The following is a 21,166-nucleotide window of genomic DNA, read 5'->3' on the forward strand; positions in this document are numbered from 1 at the left end:
GTTGTTTTAATAAGTTTTGGAGTTTATCTTCCTTTTCTATTTTGTGTGGGTTCATTCTGGGGGGTTTCCTTGATTTTTCCAGTTATTGACTGGGATGATTCAGACCATCCCAGGCTTCCCTGCATACAGCCTTTGGGGGGAACAACGATAAAGGAAATATGAAGACTTTGAGACACAGCTCTAGGTTGAGTTCACTGTTGGACAAGATAGGAAGAACCTGACTGACTCCAGCAGGCTTATGTCCTATGTGACAGAGTCCCCAAACTGTGAAGGAATACTTCAAAGACAACTGAAGCCATGAGGATTTACTCAAATTAGAAACCACACAAGGAAGAACAGCTCACATGGTGACCCTCTTGGACAAAAAGCACGGGTGGTACTTATGGAAGCAAAGCCGGCAAGTTTCCTGGGTGGACTGGTTGACTAATACCTAGCTTGTCAGTTCAAGATTGCTTCATTGGAATGAAGCTGCTCAAGGGCCCTTTACTGAATCCCAAGTCTGGTTGTAGTTCTTAGGAACTGTGCTTGCCCTAAGATCTTTTACATACAAATAAGCTCTACGCCCAATGTGGCGCTTGAACTCAAGACATCTAGATCTAGAGACTTATGTTCTACTGACTCAGCCAGACAGGCAGCCAGGATGGCAGAGATTCTTTTCTTGACCAAACTTTCGTCAGGCCCCTGAACCTTCTCCCAGGCCCATCTGTGCACTTCCCTGTAGAATCCAGTGTTGGCAAAAACCCTGCTAAGTCCGTTTAACCAGAATCCCCCCCCCCACCTCCATTCCTGATCACATTTCTCATCCTCCACCATCCCCCAGGCGATGCCTGATCACCCTGGCCTGTCTTTGGTACAGAATCCTGTTGGGTCTGTTTAGCCAGCATCCCCCATACCCACGATGCTTCCTCTTAGTCCTTTTCCACCCACTGACCTGCACCCTGCTCCTTGGCCACAAGTTCCCACGTGCCCATGCTGTATTCGGAGCTGAGCCCCATCTGTCTCCCCCCCGCCCCCACCCCGGGAAATCCCATTGCAGGGGTGCCTAGACCTGTCGTGATGCTTCTGAATAAGGGCTGCCTTTCCATCTTTGTAACAGGCTGTGGGAGGGGCCTTGAGTCACATGATCTCCCAGAGCTACAGCATCCCCAAGGGATTTGCTGTAATGGGACTCGGGGCCTGATCACGGGAAAGACACATCAAGTCTCAGGGCAGGCGATGGAGGGTTAACCAGAGGCGAGGCCAACAAACAACGTGTCCTCACCTTCACGTGCTCCCTGAGGTCCCTGTTCTCTGGCCGGTGCCTCTAACTAGCTGCAGCAGGGGAGAGGTGGCAAAATCTAGAGCTAGCCCTCGATGGGTATGGCACACACCAGTTTGCTAGTTGTAAATTAGCTCAATTACCTTGCAATTAACTGAACTCTCTTCTTCCACGAGCATATCTTAGGCTGGCCATGAGTTTTCTCAGCGTGTGCATCTAGGTCAGGCGGCTGCAGGGGAGGGCAGCCATCGGAGTCCTTATAATCAGCCAGTGTGCTCATTAACGCGCTTGGAAGGCTCCAAGGACAGTGTGCACTCAGAGCAATTGTTTTTTAAACCCCCCATCTTGTGGCAAGACCAGGCAATTAGGGGGCGCAAGTGAAGGGGATGGCTGAACCACAACCGCGCTAAGCGCTGCCAGGCCAACTGACGCACGCTCGGATACACGCGCGGCCGGGCTGAGAACCTCGAGCAGTGCACCTGTGGCCGGGAGGCCTCGGGGTTCACGTGATGACGGGTAAGGAGCGGGCCACAACCTCCGTCTTGGGCCGTGGTGGCTCTAGAGGTGACGCGAGTGTGCGCGTACGCTGCGGCACACACACAACTCACACGAAACTGGCCGCTTCACTCGGATGGAGGACCGTTTCGCTTGTCCGTCCAGCCAGATATACCACGGAGCACGCGTCTCTGCAGCACCGAGAAGGGATGGCCAACTTCTCCCACTGAGCTTCGGTCTTGATTTCGCCTGACTCTTGATTTCGCCTCAGGTCATGATTTCACAAATTTGTGAGATCGAGTCCCGTGTCGTTGGGCTCTGTGCTGTCAGAGCAGAGCCTGCTTGGGATTTTCTCTCTCTCTGTCTCTCTCTCTCTCTGTCTCGCTCTCTCAAAATAAATAAATAAACATTTAAAGAAAGAAAGAAAGGAAGGAAGGAAGGAAGGAAGGAAGGAAGGAAGGAAGGAAGGAAGAAGAAAGAAAGAAAGAAAGAAAGAAAGAAAGAAAGAAAGAAAGAAAGAAAGAAAGAAAGAAAACTATGCTTTGGCCGTCCAGTCTGGTACTTAGCCTAATTTCGGGCAGGTGGGGGGTGGGAAAAAGAGACACGGGGAGGATGTGTAAAAGAGTTAAGAGACTAAACTTGATTTCAAGCCCCCTTGAGGCGCTCCCCAAGTATCCGTTTGCCCAAAGATGGTTGATATGCAAGTAGAAAAGTATTCTTGTCTGTCCCTGAACCAGGGTCATCTTTCGGGAGCTCTGAGTGAAAAAGGCTTTAGTCCTCTTTCAATACAATGTATCTACTGTTCATGTAATTGTCATAATTGCCATTGGTTAAAATCCACATTGATTTTATTTTATTTTTTAATTTTTAAAAAATCTTTATTTATTTTTGAGGGAGAGAGACAGACAGAGCACGAGCAAGGGAGGGGCAGAGAGAGAGGGAGACACAGAACCCGAAGCAGGCTCCAGGCTGCGAGCCGTCAGCACAGAGCCCGACGCGGGGCTCGAACCCACGAACAGTGAGATCATGACCTGAGCTGAAGTGGGACGTTTAACTGACCGAGCCACCCAGGCGCCCCAACCCACGTTGATTTCATAGTTGTGTGAAATTCGGGACTTTCGCCGATCTGTCTTGTCTTCTTTTCCTTTGTGAGGCTTTTCCATGAACCCCTATTATCGCCACGTCTCACACAAACGTCAAGAGACTCTTTTCAAAACCTGTCCCAAAAGGCCGGCACACCTCAAGGCAACAACGTTAGTGGAAAACAAGGGCCCATCCGCGATCTACGACCCGCACACCTCACCCCAAAGCCATCCTTAGGACCTTGGCGGTGGTCTCACAGGGAGGGTGATCGCGGAAGTGCGCTGCCATCAGCCGGGACAACAGTCCCCGGCTCCATCACATGCAAAGCACCTTTCCCAACAAATAGTTTAATCCTGAAGTGCAATTCACAGACAATACGACTTGCCTACCGCATCGTGTGTAAAAACGCCCTTCCTGTGACACACGGGGAAGTAACAAGTTAAAGACTTAAGTGTCAGGAAGGCATGCCAGGTGCACGTCTGACGACCGTCAGGCAGGAGATCAGTGGTAGATTCAAGGAAGGAGGACATCTGACGCCTGCACCAGATTAGATTCGGCGAGCCTCCACGTAGGCAGGCAGGAGCTACGGACGCGGACTCGGGGTTGGGGGTGGGGGGTAGGGGGCGGGGTGTGCCACAGCGGCGACGGGCACCGGGAGCAGCCCTGCCGTTCCCGACGGGAGACGCAGAAACCGTGCACAATTCTGGGTGAGGCGCTGGCCAAGAAGAGAAGCGCACAGCTTGCGCCGCCTCCCCGACAGCCGCATTCCTGCGCGAATTGGCGTGGACTCGAACCGTGGCAGAAAGTAGGTTATTTGTCGGGCCGTTGCTTCTGCTTCGGTGGCGTGCTTTCCGCGTTACGGGGAAAGGAAAGGTCCGGCCCTGCGGCAGCAGCGGAAGTGCGGGCTGCGGGGCCTCGTGGCCCGGAGGCGCAGGCAACAATAGGATGAGGCTTGAGGCCTGACGCCTGAGCCTGACGCCTGCGGCCTGCAGGGAGCGCGCATGCGCAGGAGCGGGTTGTCGGCTGCTCCGGGAGGGAGGGGGGAGCTGGGGGGCGGGGGGGAGGGCGGGGGGCTCACCTCCACTTCCGGCCCAGCCCGCGGCCGCTCCAGAGCCGCGCGGTGGCGGCTCCGACACGTGTTGTTGGCTTTGGATACCCAGATCGCAGGTATGTCGTGCGGTGCTTTCCCGGCGCGCGTTTCTTGCCGTCCATTTGGAAGTTAGGCTGGTGGCTGCACTGTGGAGTGGCGGCGTCTGCAAGACTCTACCTCTAGCTCGACGTGAAAGACGGGACCTTCACCCGGCTCTTCAAGGCGCTTGCACTTGCGCTTGCCCTTCTCTTTAGGGCCCCTGTTGTGTCACGATGCAGCAGGCTTTAGAACGAGCTCTGGACCGTGCGGAGTATGTCATTGCCAGTGCCCAGCAGAGGCCTCCTAAAAGGAAAGGCTCAGCGAGTGGGGGAGCATCTCTGGATGAAAAACTTTATGACCTATATGTGGAAGAATGCGGGAAAGAGCCTGAGGCTACGGAGGAATTAAGAAGCAACGTGAACTTGTTGGAGAAGCTCCTGAGGAGAGAGTCGTTGCCGTGCTTAGTGGTCAACCTATACCCAGGAAAGGAGGGATATTCGCTGATGCTCGAGGGCGAAAATGGATCCTATTCGGAGACCATTCGACTGCCTTATGAAGAAGGGGAGTTGCTCGAATACTTGGATGCTGAACAATTACCTCCTGCTCTGGTGGATCTCCTGGAAAAATCTCAGGTTAACTTTTTTCACTCTGGGTGTGTCATAGCCCAGGTACGGGACTACAGGCAGTGCAGTCGGGAACCTCCCGGCTACGCGAGCAGGCATGTTCTCCTGCGGCCAACGATGCAGACGTTAGCCTGCGACGTGCAGTCCATGAGCAGCGATGACCAGACCTGGACCCAGGAAGACAGGCTTTTGCTGGAGAGCCAGCTGATCTTAGCTACGGCCGAACCGCTGTGTCTTGATCCTTCTGTATCAGTAGCCTGCACTGCAAACAGGCTGCTCTATAACAAGCAAAAGATGAACACTGGCCCCATGAAAAGGAGCTTCAAGAGGTATTCTGCACCCTCCCTGAACCGGCAGCAGGAGCTGTCTCATCGTCCACCTCCTCCTGAGCTGAGAGTATGGGCCTCTTGCAAGAAAAGCAGAGAAAGGCAAGCAGGTCCGCAGCACGACCTCAAAATTTCTAAAGCGGGGAACTGCGTCGATATGTGGAAACAGAGACCCTGTGACTTGGCCGTACCTTCTGGAGTGGACGTGCAGAAATACGCCAGAGGGAAGAAGTCCGCCAGATACGATGGCTCGCCACCGACGGCCTGGCCAGCCCACAAGGTAGAAGGTGATTCCGTATTGGGCTATGAAGCTGGCGGCGAGTCTCAGACAGCGCAGCTGACTTCCATGCAGCCGCCGGATGACCCACTTTTGTCTGGAAGAAGAAGGCCCTGCAAAGAAGCCAGACGTGAGGGACAGGGGTCTCCTCCGCACTCCTCCACAGACGACCATCCAGACAGTGTCCGGCCTGGCTCAAAGACGGATGCTGGGACGGAAGCCATTCGGTCAGCTGTCTTGGTCCAGCGCAAGGCCAAGTGTCCCGCCGCCGCGTCACACGGCTCCAGTGGCTCAGCCAGCCTCAGCCAGCCGCCTCCCGGGAAAGAAACAGCACAGCCTGAGACGGTGTCGGTTTGGTCTTCAGTCCTGGGGAAGGGAGTCAGCCATCCACCTCTACGCTTCAGACTTTCCTGGAGCTCAGGAGGGACTCGGTCAGGCAACAGTTTCACCCCAGTGGAGGCAAGCAGCTTCTTTAAATCTCCAGCTCCTGCTCCTGCTCCTGCTCCTGCTCCTCCTCCTGCTCCTCAGCCCCCGAGTCTTTCCCAGAATTCGTCTGTGGACGTGAATCGAGTGAGCATGTTTCCCGCAGCCGCCCTGTCCAGCAGCAGCTCGCCACAAGGAACCCTGGCCCCCCCGGTCACGGCCAACTCCCAGCAGTCCTCTGCGGGAGCGACTCGAGGTAGCCCGCTTCCTGCGGCCACACCGTCCACCGCCGGCTCATCACAGACAACCCTGGCCCCCCCGGTCACAGCCAACTCCCAGCAATCCCCTGTGAGAGTGATTCGAGTTAGCCCGCTTCCTGCAGCCACACCGTCCACCGCCGGCTCGTCACAGACAACCCTGGCCCCCCCGGTCACGGCCAGCTCCCAGAAGCCCTCTGCGAAACAGGTGACTCAAGTTAGCATGCTTCCCGCGGCCACCCTCTCCACTGCCGGCTCATCACAGACAACCCTGGCCCCCCCGGTCACGGCCAGCTCCCAGAAGCCCTCTGCGAAACAGGTGACTCAAGTTAGCATGCTTCCCGCGGCCACCCTCTCCACTGCCGGCTCATCACAGACAACCCTGGCCCCCCCGGTCACGGCCAGCTCCCAGAAACCCTCTGCGAAACAGGTGACTCAAGTTAGCATACTTCCTGCGTTCACCCTCTCCACTACCGGCTCATCACTGACAACCCTGGCCCCCCCGGTCACGGCCAGCTCCCAGCCATCCCCTGTCAGAGTGATTCGAGTTAGCATGCTTCCTGCAGCCACACCGTCCACCGCCGGCTCATCACAGACAGCCCTGGCCCCCCCGGTCACGGCCAGCTCCCAGAAGCCCTCTGCGAAACAGGTGACTCAAGTTAGCATGCTTCCCGCGGCCACCCTCTCCACTGCCGGCTCATCACAGACAACCCTGGCCCCCCCGGTCACGGCCAGCTCCCAGCAATCCCCTGTCAGAGTGATTCGAGTTAGCATGCTTCCTGCAGCCACACTGTCCACCGCCGGCTCATCACAGACAGCCCTGGCCCCCCCGGTCACAGCCAACTATCAGCAATCCCCTGTGAGAGTGATTCGAGTTAGCCCGCTTCCTGCAGCCACACCGTCCACCGCCGGCTCATCACAGACAACCCTGGCCCCCCCGGTCACGGCCAGCTCCCAGAAGCCCTCTGCGAAACAGGTGACTCAAGTTAGCATGCTTCCCGCGGCCACCCTCTCCACTGCCGGCTCATCACAGACAACCCTGGCCCCCCCGGTCACGGCCAGCTCCCAGAAGCCCTCTGCGAAACAGGTGACTCAAGTTAGCATGCTTCCCGCGGCCACCCTCTCCACTGCCGGCTCATCACAGACAACCCTGGCCCCCCCGGTCACGGCCAGCTCCCAGAAGCCCTCTGCGAAACAGGTGACTCAAGTTAGCATGCTTCCCGCGGCCACCCTCTCCACTGCCGGCTCATCACAGACAACCCTGGCCCCCCCGGTCACGGCCAGCTCCCAGAAACCCTCTGCGAAACAGGTGACTCAAGTTAGCATACTTCCTGCGGCCACCCTCTCCACTACCGGCTCATCACTGACAACCCTGGCCCCCCCGGTCACGGCCAGCTCCCAGCAATCCCCTGTCAGAGTGATTCGAGTTAGCATGCTTCCTGCAGCCACACCGTCCACCGCCGGCTCATCACAGACAGCCCTGGCCCCCCCGGTCACGGCCAGCTCCCAGAAGCCCTCTGCGAAACAGGTGACTCAAGTTAGCATGCTTCCCGCGGCCACCCTACCCACTACCGGCTCATCACAAAGAAGCCTGGCCACCCAGGTCACGGCCTGCTCCCCTGGCCCCAACATCATCCAGCTGGCGGGCCCGGTCTGTGGAGCCCAGGCTTTGGCGAGGGGTTCCAGCCCCGGGCAGGGCTCTACCGCTGGGGCCACAGATCCTGCGGGAATCCAGTCCGGCAGCCTGCCCTCGGGAGCTCGGCCACCAAATGCAGTGCGCACTGCAGCACAGGCTGCGTCTCCAGTCCGCGTTCAGTTTTTTTTAAAAAATGCTTCAGGCTTCAAGCCGGTGACTCTGCTGGAGCTTCCGCAAGGTTCGCCCCCTTTGAACGCCCAGCAGCAGCCAGAGCAGCGGCTCTATCAGTTGATTCCACAGGAACAACTTCAGCAAGCCTCCGCTTCTGGTCCTTGGCAGCCAGTGCCACGGGGTCCCGGTGCCCGAGGCCCAGCCCCTCCAGACACGGCCTCACCTGCTCAGCAAGCCGTTGTCCTGAACCGCCTGGGACGGGGACAGGGACGGGGACAGGGACAGGGGAGTTTGCTGCAGCCCCAGGCAGCTGTGTTGTCTCTGCTTGGCTGTGCTGCAGAGAACCAGGGAAGAGCCGGGCCGAGCGGCCCTCGGCACACGCTGCAGCTGTCCCCTGCCTCGCAGCCGTGGCCACAGCAGCAGGCGCAACAGCACAGAATCTTGCAGCACCTGGTGGCCGTGACAACAGTAGCCACCCAGACGGCTCAGCCTTCTTGGGACCAGCGGGCCGCAAGCCAGTCCGAAGGTAAAAGGAACAGAGGCCCGCCTTCCCCTCCCAGATCCTGAGTCTCGCTTATTTCCTCTCTTTTTAAAAACACCAGAGGGTCGGCCCAGGTGAACTCCGAGGTTTTCCTTCGTTTGGGGTTTTTTGGTTTTTGCTTTTTTAATGTGTCAGCAGCATCTTACCTTTAGATGTACGAACTCTGTACAGAAGCACAACCTCGTGAGTTTTGCACAGAAACAAGGCAGTGATTTAAGAAACTGGGATCGTTTTGCTGAAAGTGATCGAAGTGCCCGGTTCAGTAGTGCTCAGTACGTTCACACTGCTGTGCAGCACGTCTCTAGAATTGCTTTCATCCTGCAGAAGCAACGCTCTTGTCCCCGTCAAGCACCAGCTCCCCATTTCCCTCTCCCCCAGCCCAGGCATGCACGGTATCATTTTCTGTGTCCGCGAGTGTGACTGCTTTAGAGCCTTCGGATAAAGTGCACTCGTGGAACAGGAGGTGTCCCTCTGTGACTGGCTTACTTCACTTAGCGTAACGTCGTCACCGTCAAGGCTCACCCTTGACGCGTTGTAGCGTGGACGGGAAGGCCATAGGTTTTTATGGGGCGCCTGGATGGCTCAGTCGGTTAAGGGTCTGGCTTCAGCTCAGGTCATGATCTCGCGATTTGTGAGTTCGAGCCCCGCGTTGGGCTCTGTGCTGAGAGCTCGGAGCCTGGAGCCTGCTTCAGATTCTGTGTCTCCCTCTGTCTCTGCCCCTCCCCTGCTCATGCTCCCCCCCCCCCCCGCCCCCATCTCTCTGTCTCTCTCTCAAAAAATGAGCGAACGTTAAAAAAAAATTTTAATGGTGTCACTGCACATAATCGGTACTGAACTGACCTATTAATGTTTATCTGTTCTTGAGAGAGAGAGAATGCACGAGTGGGGGGAGAGTCCGAGAGAGAGGGAGACACAGAATCCGAAGCAGGCTCCAGGCCCTGAGCGGTCAGCACAAAGCCCGACGGCGGGGCTTGAACTCCCAAACTGTGAGGTCATGACCTGAGCCGAAGTCGGGTGCTTAACCAACTGAGCCACCCACTTCAGCCGCCCCTGAAGTGACCTGTTAAATAGGAGAAACACCTTTCAGAAGAACGTCGTTTGGTGTGTGTCAAAAAGGTTCGCGTGCAGCGTATTAAATGCAATCCTTACGAATTAGTTTTGAAAGAAACTGTGAAAACTACCAAAAGATGATGCTTGTCAGGCTCATATGGAGGATGTGGGAGCCCTCCCAACGTGCAGAGTGGCTCAGGGGCGCCCGTGTTGGGGGCGGTCCACAGGCTGAGCTCAGCCCTTCTCCTCCAGGTACAATCACTGGGCCTGAAAAGGCACTTGTGGGAGGTCTTTGCTTTCTCCCTATCAAATCATTTGCTTGTTTTAGAACTCCAGGTTATTTGCAGAAATTGAACAGCTAAACATTTGAAAATGAGTTTTCTTTGTTTGCTTTTCAAGCGTTTGCTACCTTGGTCACTTCTGACGTGGAATCCACCCCCCCGGCCCCCCACCCATTCCTGCCTGTCCCCTCCCGGTGATCATCACTTGTTCGGCAGCCCCTGCTCCCTCGTGTCTGTTCCTTCTGTCTTGTGTCAGTGGGGCTCAGCAGATCCCCGAAGTTCGTTCTCTTTCGCCTTTCTTTTTATTGAGGTGTAATTCACAGAAGCGACAAGGAACCATTTTAAAGTTACGGCCGCGTGGCATTGAATGCCTTCACGTTGCCGTGCGACCACCTCTTCTATTTCCAAAACGTTTTCATCACCCCAGAGAAATCTCTGTAGCCACTAGCACGGGGGTCCCGTCCTCCCCTCCCCCAGCCCCGGAAACACCAATCTGCTTTCTGGTCTGTGGACTTTCCTGTTCTAGATGCTTGCCAATGATGGAGTCAAATGGTATGTGACCTTTTTTGTCTGGCCTCGTTCACTTGGCCTAGTGTTCAAGGTTCCTCTTCGGTGTGACACGGATCGGGCTTCGTCCATTCTTTCATGGCTGAATAATATTCCCTTGTCAGCACAGACCGCCGCATTTAGCTCCTCCGTTATCCACTGATGGACACGGAGGTTGCTTCCAGCCTTTGGGCGTTGTGAACGGTGTTGCTAGGATCATTGGCGTTTGAGAGCTTCGTCTATTTTGTTCCCTTGCCATTTCCAAAGGGCAACCTGTCCACACAAAATTTGTTTTCTACGTACACACGCATGTGTCCCTGCCTCTTGCCCTAAGAAAGAAGGGAAATGTGGCCTGGCAGTTCCAAAAGAGATGAGTGACAAGGCGGGTAACCGGTGGGTGACTCCCACGTGATCGGCCCGGCTGTACTAATGTGCTACGGATCCTGGCGAGGGAGGATTTTGGCCAACTTCAAGCAAACAAGTCAGATGTGCCACGTGAGTGACAGGGAGCCCACGAGAGCTTTGTGTAACCCATCGTGGCCATCTTTGGGTGTGGTGGCTGCGCTTTGAAGAAGTGAACTTGCTCAGGAGAGTGTGTGCTAGGCCTTGGGAACCAGCTAGACACCCGTGCTCAGAATCTCACCTGATTCGATGTACTTGTTTCCTTTTGCCCTCTATCTGGCCCTTTTTGTAGTGGTGACCCTTGAACCGTGTGGGGGTTAGGGGCGCCGATTCCCCACGAAGTCAAAAATCTGTGTGTAGCTTTTGCGTAACCAAAAACTTAATCCCTAATAGCCTACTGTTGACCAAACACCTTACCGATCACTTAAACAGTCGAGTAATATATTTTGTACGTTATATGCGTTATAGACTGTATTCTTACAATAAAGTAAGCTAGAGAAATAATGCTATTAAGAAAATTATAAGAAAGAGAAAGTACATTTACAGCCCAGTACTTATCTATGGAAAAAATATGCATATAATGGACCTGCAAAGTTCAAATCTATGTTGTTCAAGGTTCAGCTGTACTACACGGAGACATAGCTGAGCTTGTGGTTGAGTAATGTGGCAGTCCCCTCCTAGGCAAGCAAATAAATTCAGCTTTGTATCAGATTACCGTTGGTGGTCTATGTTATTTCTTTCTAATCATCCCATCCAAGGTTGGTAGTTTGATGCCGCTGCAATTTGATGCAAGGGTAAGCACTTCTCAAGTAAAATCCCAGGGTATGTATTTATTCACAGAACTCTGTAAGGAGGACTTCCCGTGTGCCTTGTACCGTCTTAGGGCCCCAGCTGGGATGGGGAGAACAGAGACACCAAGGAAAAGGAAAACACCTCTACAGAATCTAGGTCCTATTCACTCTCAGATCATTTTGTCCTTTAGCAATGTAAGCTATGTTCCCAATATGATAAAGTCTCAATAGAATAATGAATGTTAAACATACAAAGATAAGTACACAATAAGAGATTGGGAAAGAGAAGGCTCAAGATTTTAGTGGCTTCACACCCTATCACAAGTCAGAGGGCAGAACACAGACCATGAGATGATGGAGATACGATTAGATGGAAAAGTACTGCTCAGCCCCTGAAGTCCAGGCACATGGACTTCTGCACTGAGAATTGTACTTTTGTGTAAGTGGCAAGTTAAAAATCTGTCCTCCCATTCTCGATTTCTATTTTGAGAAAATCTTGGGGAAAATATCCAATTCTAAGAAGCTTCTGTTTTCTTCCAAGTGCCACACACACGTTAGGTTCCTTACTGGACAGGTTGTCTCCAGGGTCCTGTTCCCACTTCTCCCCACCTTCCAGCCAATACCAGTCTTGTCTTTGGTTTTGTGTGTTGCCACCTACGGTAGCACCGTGGCCACCTGTTCATTAGAGAAAGCTGCGTTTCTTCTTACCGGAAAGGATGAGGACAACCTTGATAGAGTCTTAGCAGTGTTTCAGGTAAATATTTTTTCCAGGAAATCATCTTTCATCTCCAGAACTTCAGTACTTCAGCTTCAGGGAAAATGTACTTAGCTGCTTTAAGTGCATCTTGAAAAGCACCTAGGCTATAAAATACAGGATTTCTCCCCCTCTCTCCTCACTACATGCTAGGCTAGGCACTGTTCTGTTGTACATTTTAACTCACTCAGCCCTTGAGAGGACCATGTAAGGAAGGTGCAAATATGGATGAGAAAATAAGGCATTGGCAGCTAAAGTTCTTCACCCACCTATGAACCGTCAAAGCCCAGATTTGGACCCAAGCCTCTTGGGGTAAGAGACCATGTCCTCTCCCAAACTGCCGTCTCCACTGCCTCGCTGAGAGCAAGACATAGACCCATCCACAGTGGGCTCACCATATGGCTGGAGAGACCCCAAGGCATATGGATGAAATGACAGATTACAGCCTGTCACTTAACTATATGTTGGTGTTCGAGGGGAGCTAATAACTGACATTTCTACCATAGTTTGGAACCATCTGAAAGAGAGAGCGATTCAGGAGTCAAGACAGCCAGACACCGATATATTCTCTTTGTAAGTGACACTCATATATTAGAAGATGTCATTGAGATCTGGGCCAAGCAAGTGTCATACTACTGCGCCATGGGAGTGGGGACATCCCGGGAGAAGTGAGTGGGCAGAGCAAGGCTGAGGTTAAATTGTACATAGTGGCCAGATTACTGAATGGTTATGACGGCAGGCTAGAAAGGAGCTGCTTGCAAGGCAGGCATTACTCATTTAATCCTCAAAATGACCCTATTGGTGGTCAGTGTTGTGAACTCCATTTTCTTTTTTTTTTTCTTTGTTTTTTAAATGTTTGTTTATTTTTGAGAGAGCGCGAGCGGGTGAGGTGCAGAGAGAGAGTGGAGGGAACAGAGGATCCAAGGCAGGCTCCGGTGCTGACAGCAAGAGCCCGATGCGGGGTTCAAACTCACGAACCAGGAGATCATGACCGGAGCTGAAGTTGGACGCTTAACCTACTGAGCCACCCAGGTGCCCCCCTCTCCTCCATTAACTCCATTTTCAAGTGAGACAGCTGAGAGAGAGGATGCTGTGACTGATGCAGCTGATGGAGGGCCCAGGATTTGAACCTAGACAGCCTGGCTCCAGAACCCATGATCTTAACCACATTGAAGCTGCTTAATACATTTGCAGGGTCAGTCTGGGAGTAACTAGGACTAGGTACAAATGCTGTTTATAAAATTCCTTCCATAGGAAAACACTTATAAATCATACTTAGAAAACGTCCCTTTCATAGGGCGGGACGTCCTCCATATAGAGGACACACATTATTGACCTCCCTGTAGTTGCGAGTTACCTGCTGTATTGAAATGAGCAAGCACACTTATCCCAAAGTGACCTCATTCTGCCTTTCCGGGACCATGAGTCCGCTGAGGCTGGAGCAGAGTGGAGGAAGCTTCCACCGAACTGGGCTTCCTGACTGGGCAGGACGGCACTTCTAACAGGCTCCAGGGAGGACTGCGAGGGGCACGAGAATCCACCTGCCGGCACGCTAACAAGTGAGTCTGCTTTCATCTTGTGGGTGCTGGCAGAAATCACGAGAACGGTGGGTCGGACAGAGATGAAGGATTGCAACACTCGTAGCGCAACAGGCAGCATGAACTTCATGTTTGCATTGGTTCTCTTGCCCTCCGCATCCCACTGGGGCAACACAGAGGTGGGCCCATGTGGGTGCTGCACGCACAGTGGCTGTGTGTCACTGGGGAGGAACCAAGCTTTGGAAATATTAATATTTAAAATTTGGTTACGTTTATTTATTTGAGAGAGAGAGACAGAAAGAGAGACAGAGAGACAGAGTGCACATGGGAAGGGCAGAGAGAGCGAAAGAGAGAGAGAGAGAATCCCAAGCAGGCTCCGCACTGTCAGTGTAGAACTTGAACTCACGAACTTTGAGATCATGACCTGAGCCGAAACCAAGAGTCGGGTGCTTAAGTGACTGAGCCACCCAGGTGCCCCTGGAAACACCAATATTTTAAAGAGGGCTGCAAGAAAATCTGCCGCATTTTTGACCTAAAGAGAAACCTTCTCCTACTAGTCAACAAACACATTTTTCTTTGGCTCCATAGAGAGACACGATCTCTATCTCCTAAGGCTGTTCACTATACAAACTTCCTTGGAAAGTTAGTTCAGAAGAAAAGCTGCCCGTGCCTCTGCTCACAAGACCTGCAGAAACAAGAGAAAGCCATGGAAAAATGTCTCCCAACAGACCGCAGGTGCTGGCGGCGGGAATTCCCAGCCAACTTCTTTAAATATCTAGTGTCCAACTCCAGCCTGTGTGGCACCCAAGCAGTTTGTGTGTCCCTTCATTGGTAAGGTGGTTTTCCCACGATTGTTCTGAAGGAGAGCGATAAGGGTGCAGGTTCCTCTGCTGGAACGTGGACCCACGCTATATATCCGGGAAGGGACGCTGGCACTGGTACTCTCCTCTACCGGATATTGGGAGGAAAGGGACCCATGCCTTCTCTTCTCTTGCTACCTTGGCCTTGGAAGTTTTTCTTTCTCCCAGTAAAGCTAATGACTGAATTCATTTTAAGCCCCGGTATATGTCAGTGAGACCCAAATGGTCTCAGCACAGTAGATAAAGAGAAATAAATAACATTTGGGGCACCTGGGTGGCTCAGTCGGTTGAGTGTCCAACTTCAGCTCAGGTCATGATCTCACAGCTGGTGAGTTCGAGCCCTGCATCGGGCTCTGTGCTGACAGCTCAGAGCCTGGAGCTTGCTTCCGATTCTGTGCCTCCCTCTCTCTCTCTCTGCTCCTCCCCCACTCATGCTCTCTCTCTCTCTCTCTCTCTCTCTCTCTCTCTCTCAAAAATAAATAAACATTTAAAAAAATTAAAAAAAAAAGAGAAATAACAAGACATTCTAGAGTTCCCAGCAGCCAGAAGGAGAAAGATCAAACAGGACAGACAGCCAGCGAAAACAATTGCTAGAGAAGACTTGGGGCGCCTGGGTGGCTCAGTCAGTTTAAACGTCTGACTCTTGATTTTGGCTCAGGTCACGGTCTCACCGTTCCTGAGTTCAAGCCCCACGTCAGGCTCTGCGCTGACATCGCAGGGCCTGCTGGGGATTCTTTCCTCTCTCTCTGCCCCCTCCCCCTTGCACTCTCTCTCACTCTTGAAATAATAAACTAAATAAAATAAAACTAGGATTTAAAGAGATTCAAATACAGCATGAGGGTGACCAAGTGCCCCAGTTTGCCCGGGACTGAGACAACTCCAGGGATATGGGACCTGCAGGGCTGATACCAGGACAGTACTGGGCCAACTGGGATAAGTTGGTCACCCTCTACATGCACATATCTTCCCACACATGCAAACTTTCTGAAACTAGATGCTATGATTTCAAACTTAAAGATACATCAGGTGAATTAAAAGAGAGGATGGCTACTCTTGCAGCCATACTTAGTAATCTGAGCGAAGGGAGGAAATATCTCAAACCATAATATCTCAAAAATACAAAAATATGGAACTTATAGGGAAAAGATAAGAGTCTTCGTGGAGGATAGATCTAGGCGACATAACAAGCAAAAACGGGTGATCGAAGAGAGGGAACTGGTGGAGGAAAAGCATAATTAAACAAATAATAAATGAAAATTTCCTTGAACAAAACAAAGGCCCAAGTTTGCAGACTGAAAAAGTGCACCAAGTTCCCAATAGATTCCATGACAATCCCAGCAAATAATCTACCAATTATCATCGATTAAATTACTGTTCACCAAGTACTGATTCCCTTTCCTTTATCTAACATGGGTGAGCAGATCGTGCGTCCCTAGCTCCTGACTTGGGGTCGCCTATGTGACTCACTTGGGCCAATGGACTGGTAGTGGATATAATACAAGCAGAAACCTGAATTATACCTGCTTGGTGGGCTCACCATTTTCAAACTCAAAAATAAAAAAGCCAGTTATTTTACTAATCAAATGAATTTCCTGAGGAATAGCAGAGCAATTGCAGCTTGGGACATGCAAGCCCTGGGGAGCCACAGGTAAGTCCAAGGAGATAAAGGGAAGGTCAGCTTTTATTAGGTTGTTTTTTAAACGGTGGTTGGAATTTTTTTATGTGTATGTAGGTATATATGTATGTATGGACGTATGTATGTAGTTTCTACACCCAACGTGGGGCTTGAACTCATGACCCCAAGATCAAGACTCATGTGCTTCTTGGACTGATCCAGTCAGGCACCCCATTTATTAGGATTTAAGAGGAAATTGGGGAGGGTTGTTTGAAACAGAAGTTCACTAGAGAACAAGAGTTTCAGGTTGTGGCGATTTCTCATTGGCTACAAATCGTGGTTAGTACTACTGCTGAGGCAGGAAGGGAACTTTCGGAAAAGCAGATCATGAAAACCCTATGTGCAAAATGTCCTTCCCTTGTCAAGATAATTCTTACCTTGCTTCCTGCTGCTGGTTATGCAGGCGGTAGTGGGTGGTACATGCGTGAGAGCCCCCCGCCCCACCTTCCGGGCTTCCTAACTCCTTTTTTTTTAAATATAATTTATTGTCCAGTTGGCTAACATACAGTGTATACAGTGTGCTCTTGGTTTGGGGGGTAGATTCCCATGATTCATCGCTTACATACAACACCCAGTGCTCATCCCCAAAATAGTTTCCTAACTCCATTTTAAGTGAGGGTTCCTTTATTTTCACATCCTCCTGTCCTTCTGCTTTGTGCCCCAAGGAGAGCAAGCTTTGGGAGGCTCCTGATTCAAGGACGAGAACTACATCAAGTGGACCTGGAATCAATCTGAATCTTAGTGTCAAGCCCAGCATAGATTTGTCGAAGTGTCAGTGACCGATAAATGCTCCGTGTTTAATGCAGATGGGATTTTTGTGGTAGTTTGTTACATAGCATTATTGTGATGCTAGCTGATATACATACAGAGGCATACCTTGGCGAAATTCTAAATCTCAAGAATAAAAAATAAATCTTAAGTTTCCGCTAAGAAAGAGTATGTTTTCTATAAATAGAAAATAAGATGAGGGGTGCCTGGGTGGCTCATTCAGTTGAGCGTCTGACTTCGGCTCAGGTCATGCTCTCACCATCTGTGGGTTCGAGCCCCTCATCGGGCCCTGGGCTGACAGCTCAGAGCCTGGAGCCTGCTTCGGATTCTGTGTCTCCCTCGCTCTCTGCCCCTCCCCCACTCGTGCTATGTCTCTCTCTCTCTCTCCCTCTCTCTCTCTCTCTCAAGAGTGAATAAACGTTGGGGCGCCTGGGTGGCTCAGTCGGTTGGGCAGCCGACTCCGGCTCAGGTCATGATCTCATGGTCCGTGAGTTCGAGCCCCGTGTCGGGCTCTGTGCTGACAGCTCAGAGCCTGGAGCCTGTTTCAGATTCTGTGTCTCCCTCTCTCTGACCCTCCTCCGTTCATGCTCTGTCTCTCTCTGTCTCAAAAATAAATAAACGTTAAAAAAATTTTAAAAAAAAGAGTGAATAAACGTTAAAAAAATTTTTTAAAGAGAAGAAAATAGGATGAATATTGGACTACTCTTATACAACATTGGAAGTCCTAGAAGATAGAAGATGTTGACATAACATCTAGAGACTTCTGAGAGTACAGGACTGCCACCCCAGAACTCCATACCCAGCTAGCATTTTATTTATCCATTAAGGTAAACAATTTTTTTTCATTTTTTAAGAATTAAAATATATGAATAGCCACAAGACCTGTTTGAGAGACATACTTAAATCATTCTAACCAAACAATGATTGAACAAAAACAGAAGCCTCAAGTACTAAAGTTTAAATGGATAATGATTGGGTTCCCAAGAATAAGTAATGTGTGCTTTCATCTAAAACAACCATAAATGAACATCTTGGAATATGTACTATGAGTACGAGATAAGGATTCTTTTTTTTTCACATAAGGATTCTTAAAAGAACTTGCTGCAATGGTAATTTTAATAATAGTCTAGAGCTAAACTATTTCATAGACACCTAGGCGTTGATGTGGTGAACATGGAGGTAGAGGAGAGAAAGAGCATTTTAAATTCCTCAGCTAGAGCCAGAGGGGGAGGGAAGCTAAAATAGTGTAACGACCTCATCTTATTGGGGTAGATGATGCAAGGAAGAGTAAACTGTCTTGGTAAGAAGAGTTAGAGGTCTCATGTCAAATAACGGTAACAAAATATGGAATTAAGCATGCCAGAGAATAAACTGCCATTAAAAGAATGGAAAAGTAGGGGCACCTGGGTGGCTCAGTCAGTTGAATGTCCATCTTCAGCTCAGGTCACGATCTCATGTGCTGACAGCTTAGAGCCTGGACGCTGCTTCACATTCTGTGCCCCCCTGTCTCTCTGTGTCTCTCTCTCTCTGTATCTCTCTCTCTCAAAAAGATTTTAAAAAAGAATGGAAAAGTATGGGGCACCTGGGTGGCTCAATTGGTTAAGTGTCTGACTCTTGATCTTGGCTCAGGTCATGATCTCACAGTTAGTAAGTTCGAGCCCCGATTCAGGCTCTGCGCTGACAGTGCAGAGTCTGCATGGGATCCTCTCTCTCCCTCTCTCTCTGCCCCTCCCCTGCTCATGCTTTCTCTCTCTCTCTCAAAATGAATAAACAAATTTTTTTAAAGAATGGAAAAATACAATGGAATGTCCAAATTAGCAAGGGCAAAAAATAGACCAAATAGCAACTTAATAAAACTTAATAAAAACAGAAAAAGTGAAGGAACAGAAGCAACATCAAAAGTAAAATGATTGGATAAATTTCATATATTGAAAAAAAAAAAGTAAAATGATTGGGGCGCCTGCGTGGCTCAGTCAGTTGAGCATCCAACTTCGGCTCAGGTCATGATCTCACAGCTTGTGAGATCGAGCCCCACATCCGGCTCTGCACTGACACTGTAGAACCTGCTTGGGATTCTCTCTCTCTCCCTCTCTCTCTGTCCCTTTCCTTCTTGCTTTCTCTCTCTCTCTCTCTCTCAAAATAAAGAAATAAACATTTTTTTAAATAAATAATTTTTTAAAAACGTTCAAAAACGAGTAACAGCATCCACTCCAGAATTTACCCTAAAAAGAAGCAAGGAGAATTAAAATCTAGAGCCATCCAACTAAAGTATGGTCTCCCAACCAGCAGCACTGGCACCTGTGAGAGCTGGTTAGAAGTTCAGATTCTCGGGCCTCATCCCAGACCTACTGAATCAGAATGTGCATTTTGCCAAGATCCCCAAGTTTGCCAAGTGCTGCTGTGGAAAGTCTCTTGGCAAGCTAATAACGAACACAGAGTCTCAGGCTTGTCGAAGTGGGATGCAGCCTGGACCCTTATGTTCTTACCAAGTTCCTCAGGTGGCTGTGATGCCAGCCGAACTTTGAACACCACTGCACAGAGAGCTGTGCACATGAGGCACGTGCCGCTATTGACAGTTCAATTTGAACTTCAAAGTGAACAACATTCAAAATTCACGCACACTAGCCATAGTCCAGTGCTCAAGAGTCACTCTACTCTATCAGGCAGCGCAGGTAGAACATTTCCATCATTGCAGAAAGTTCTGTTGGACAACACTGGCCTCCTAGGCTCTCAGTCTTGGCTACACATTAGAATCACCGGCCATAGTTTATTGCTCTTAGCGTGTTTTAAATTTCAAGGCAGAATGCTATTTTAAGCCTCATCCTACAGGCATTGTACCTTCATAGAAACCTGACTGACCTACCATTTTCCAGTAAGAACACCATTAGGAAAGCCATGACCTTGGCCTTGATAAAACCGCACATTATTTCCTGCTCAGATGACCATGTGAGACATTGTCATTTAAGTTTGGGCCAGGTTCTACATAGGTAACTTTGTGGATGTGATATTTCTTCATTTTCCCTTTCATCAATGGAACAGATCCCATAAAAGCGCTAAGAAAAACTTTCCAGGATTCCGTACGACTAATACTCATTCTTTCTGCCATGGTGATTTTTGTTTAGGGCCATTACCCACTACTCATTGCATATCTACATACAGAATCTGATTTTTCACCGGCAGCCCCAGGCTGCCTGTTCAATAGGTGTACAACAATGACCAAACTGTCTCTCTCTAGATCAGCCCCCACCGCCAACCTGCAGAATGTACAGAAATATCATCTCCAAACGCCTGACTTCCAGCTGATCGGGTTCCGCTTTGTCCTGTACACGTTTTCGCACAAACCTAATGCGCCTCCTTCGGCCTCTGCTTTTACAAGGACAGTGAAACCCCAGAGACGCAGGCTGCTGTAGCGATGTCCTTTGCGGCTTCTGACTCATAGACACGCCTCCGTTTCAGACTCGAAGAATCTCCAAGGGTCACTCAACGAGGTTACTTGAATGGAGTAGTTCTTTATGGAGATTTGCATGGCGGGGCGCTTTCATGTGCTGTGTCTTCTTGTCCCTGCCCAAGGCCCCGGAAGATCTATTTGACATTCCACTACATGGAAACACCTCTCCCCTGACCAGCCATTACCTAACCAAGTGTGCATCTGGATTCTCCCTCCTTTGGGGGTAAGGAGTGGCCCTTATTCTGAGTGTTCAGTCCTGGAGGTGGGAGGGGGCCAGTGGCCCTACATGGCTAGTCATTGTCCTTACCAGGGCTGGGACGAGGTGAGGCAGTGAGGCACGCACTCTCCAGGTCACACAAGAGCAGTTAGGATTTTGACACTGTGTTCACCATGGTTTTTTTGCCTTAATTCTGATTGTTTTTAAATATTACATTAAGTCATTTTTGTCTTGATGACTGAAGTTTGTTCGCTTGGCACTCTGTTAGATTTTGTGCAGGTGCCTCGCTCACCTACCCTAGTCCAAAGCCCTGATCCTCTCCACCAGGCTCCTTTGTCCCTCATTTAATAGAGCCTGGACAGGCCTACCACTCAGGCCATCACATTGTACTTAGTATAAATCCTGCCTGGTACCCAGTGTAGACCCTGAGCTCCATACAGATGGTCGTGGCCTCGTAATCATGCTATTCACCATCCATCGTACTATGCTTCGTTTTCATAAGTCACTGTTTCATAAACAATTTTCCTTGTTTCTAGGTTGCCTTAATGGCCTCTTTTCACAGCGGGAAGATAGTCTATGTGGCTGATGCACTATACCTAACTATTCTATTATTGGAT

The 21,166-nt window shown here is 50.5% G+C and overlaps 1 protein-coding gene across 1 annotated transcript; it reads left to right on the forward strand.

Moving 5' to 3' along the window:
* The first annotated feature begins 4,073 nt into the window (after positions 1-4,073).
* LOC109257434 (transcription factor SPT20 homolog) lies at positions 4,074-20,294 on the forward strand. Its single transcript, XM_019433525.2, has 3 exons — positions 4,074-8,204; positions 12,639-12,711; positions 20,120-20,294. The coding sequence occupies exons 1-3, from the start codon at positions 4,199-4,201 to the stop codon at positions 20,292-20,294; spliced, it is 4,254 nt and encodes a 1,417-aa protein (XP_019289070.2). The 5' UTR covers positions 4,074-4,198.
* Positions 20,295-21,166: the final 872 nt, after the last annotated feature.

This window comes from Panthera pardus, unplaced genomic scaffold (genome assembly GCF_024362965.1).
Source record: "Panthera pardus isolate Hobbes unplaced genomic scaffold, ASM2436296v1 HiC_scaffold_27, whole genome shotgun sequence".
In the NCBI taxonomy this organism is placed as follows: Eukaryota; Metazoa; Chordata; class Mammalia; order Carnivora; family Felidae; genus Panthera; species Panthera pardus.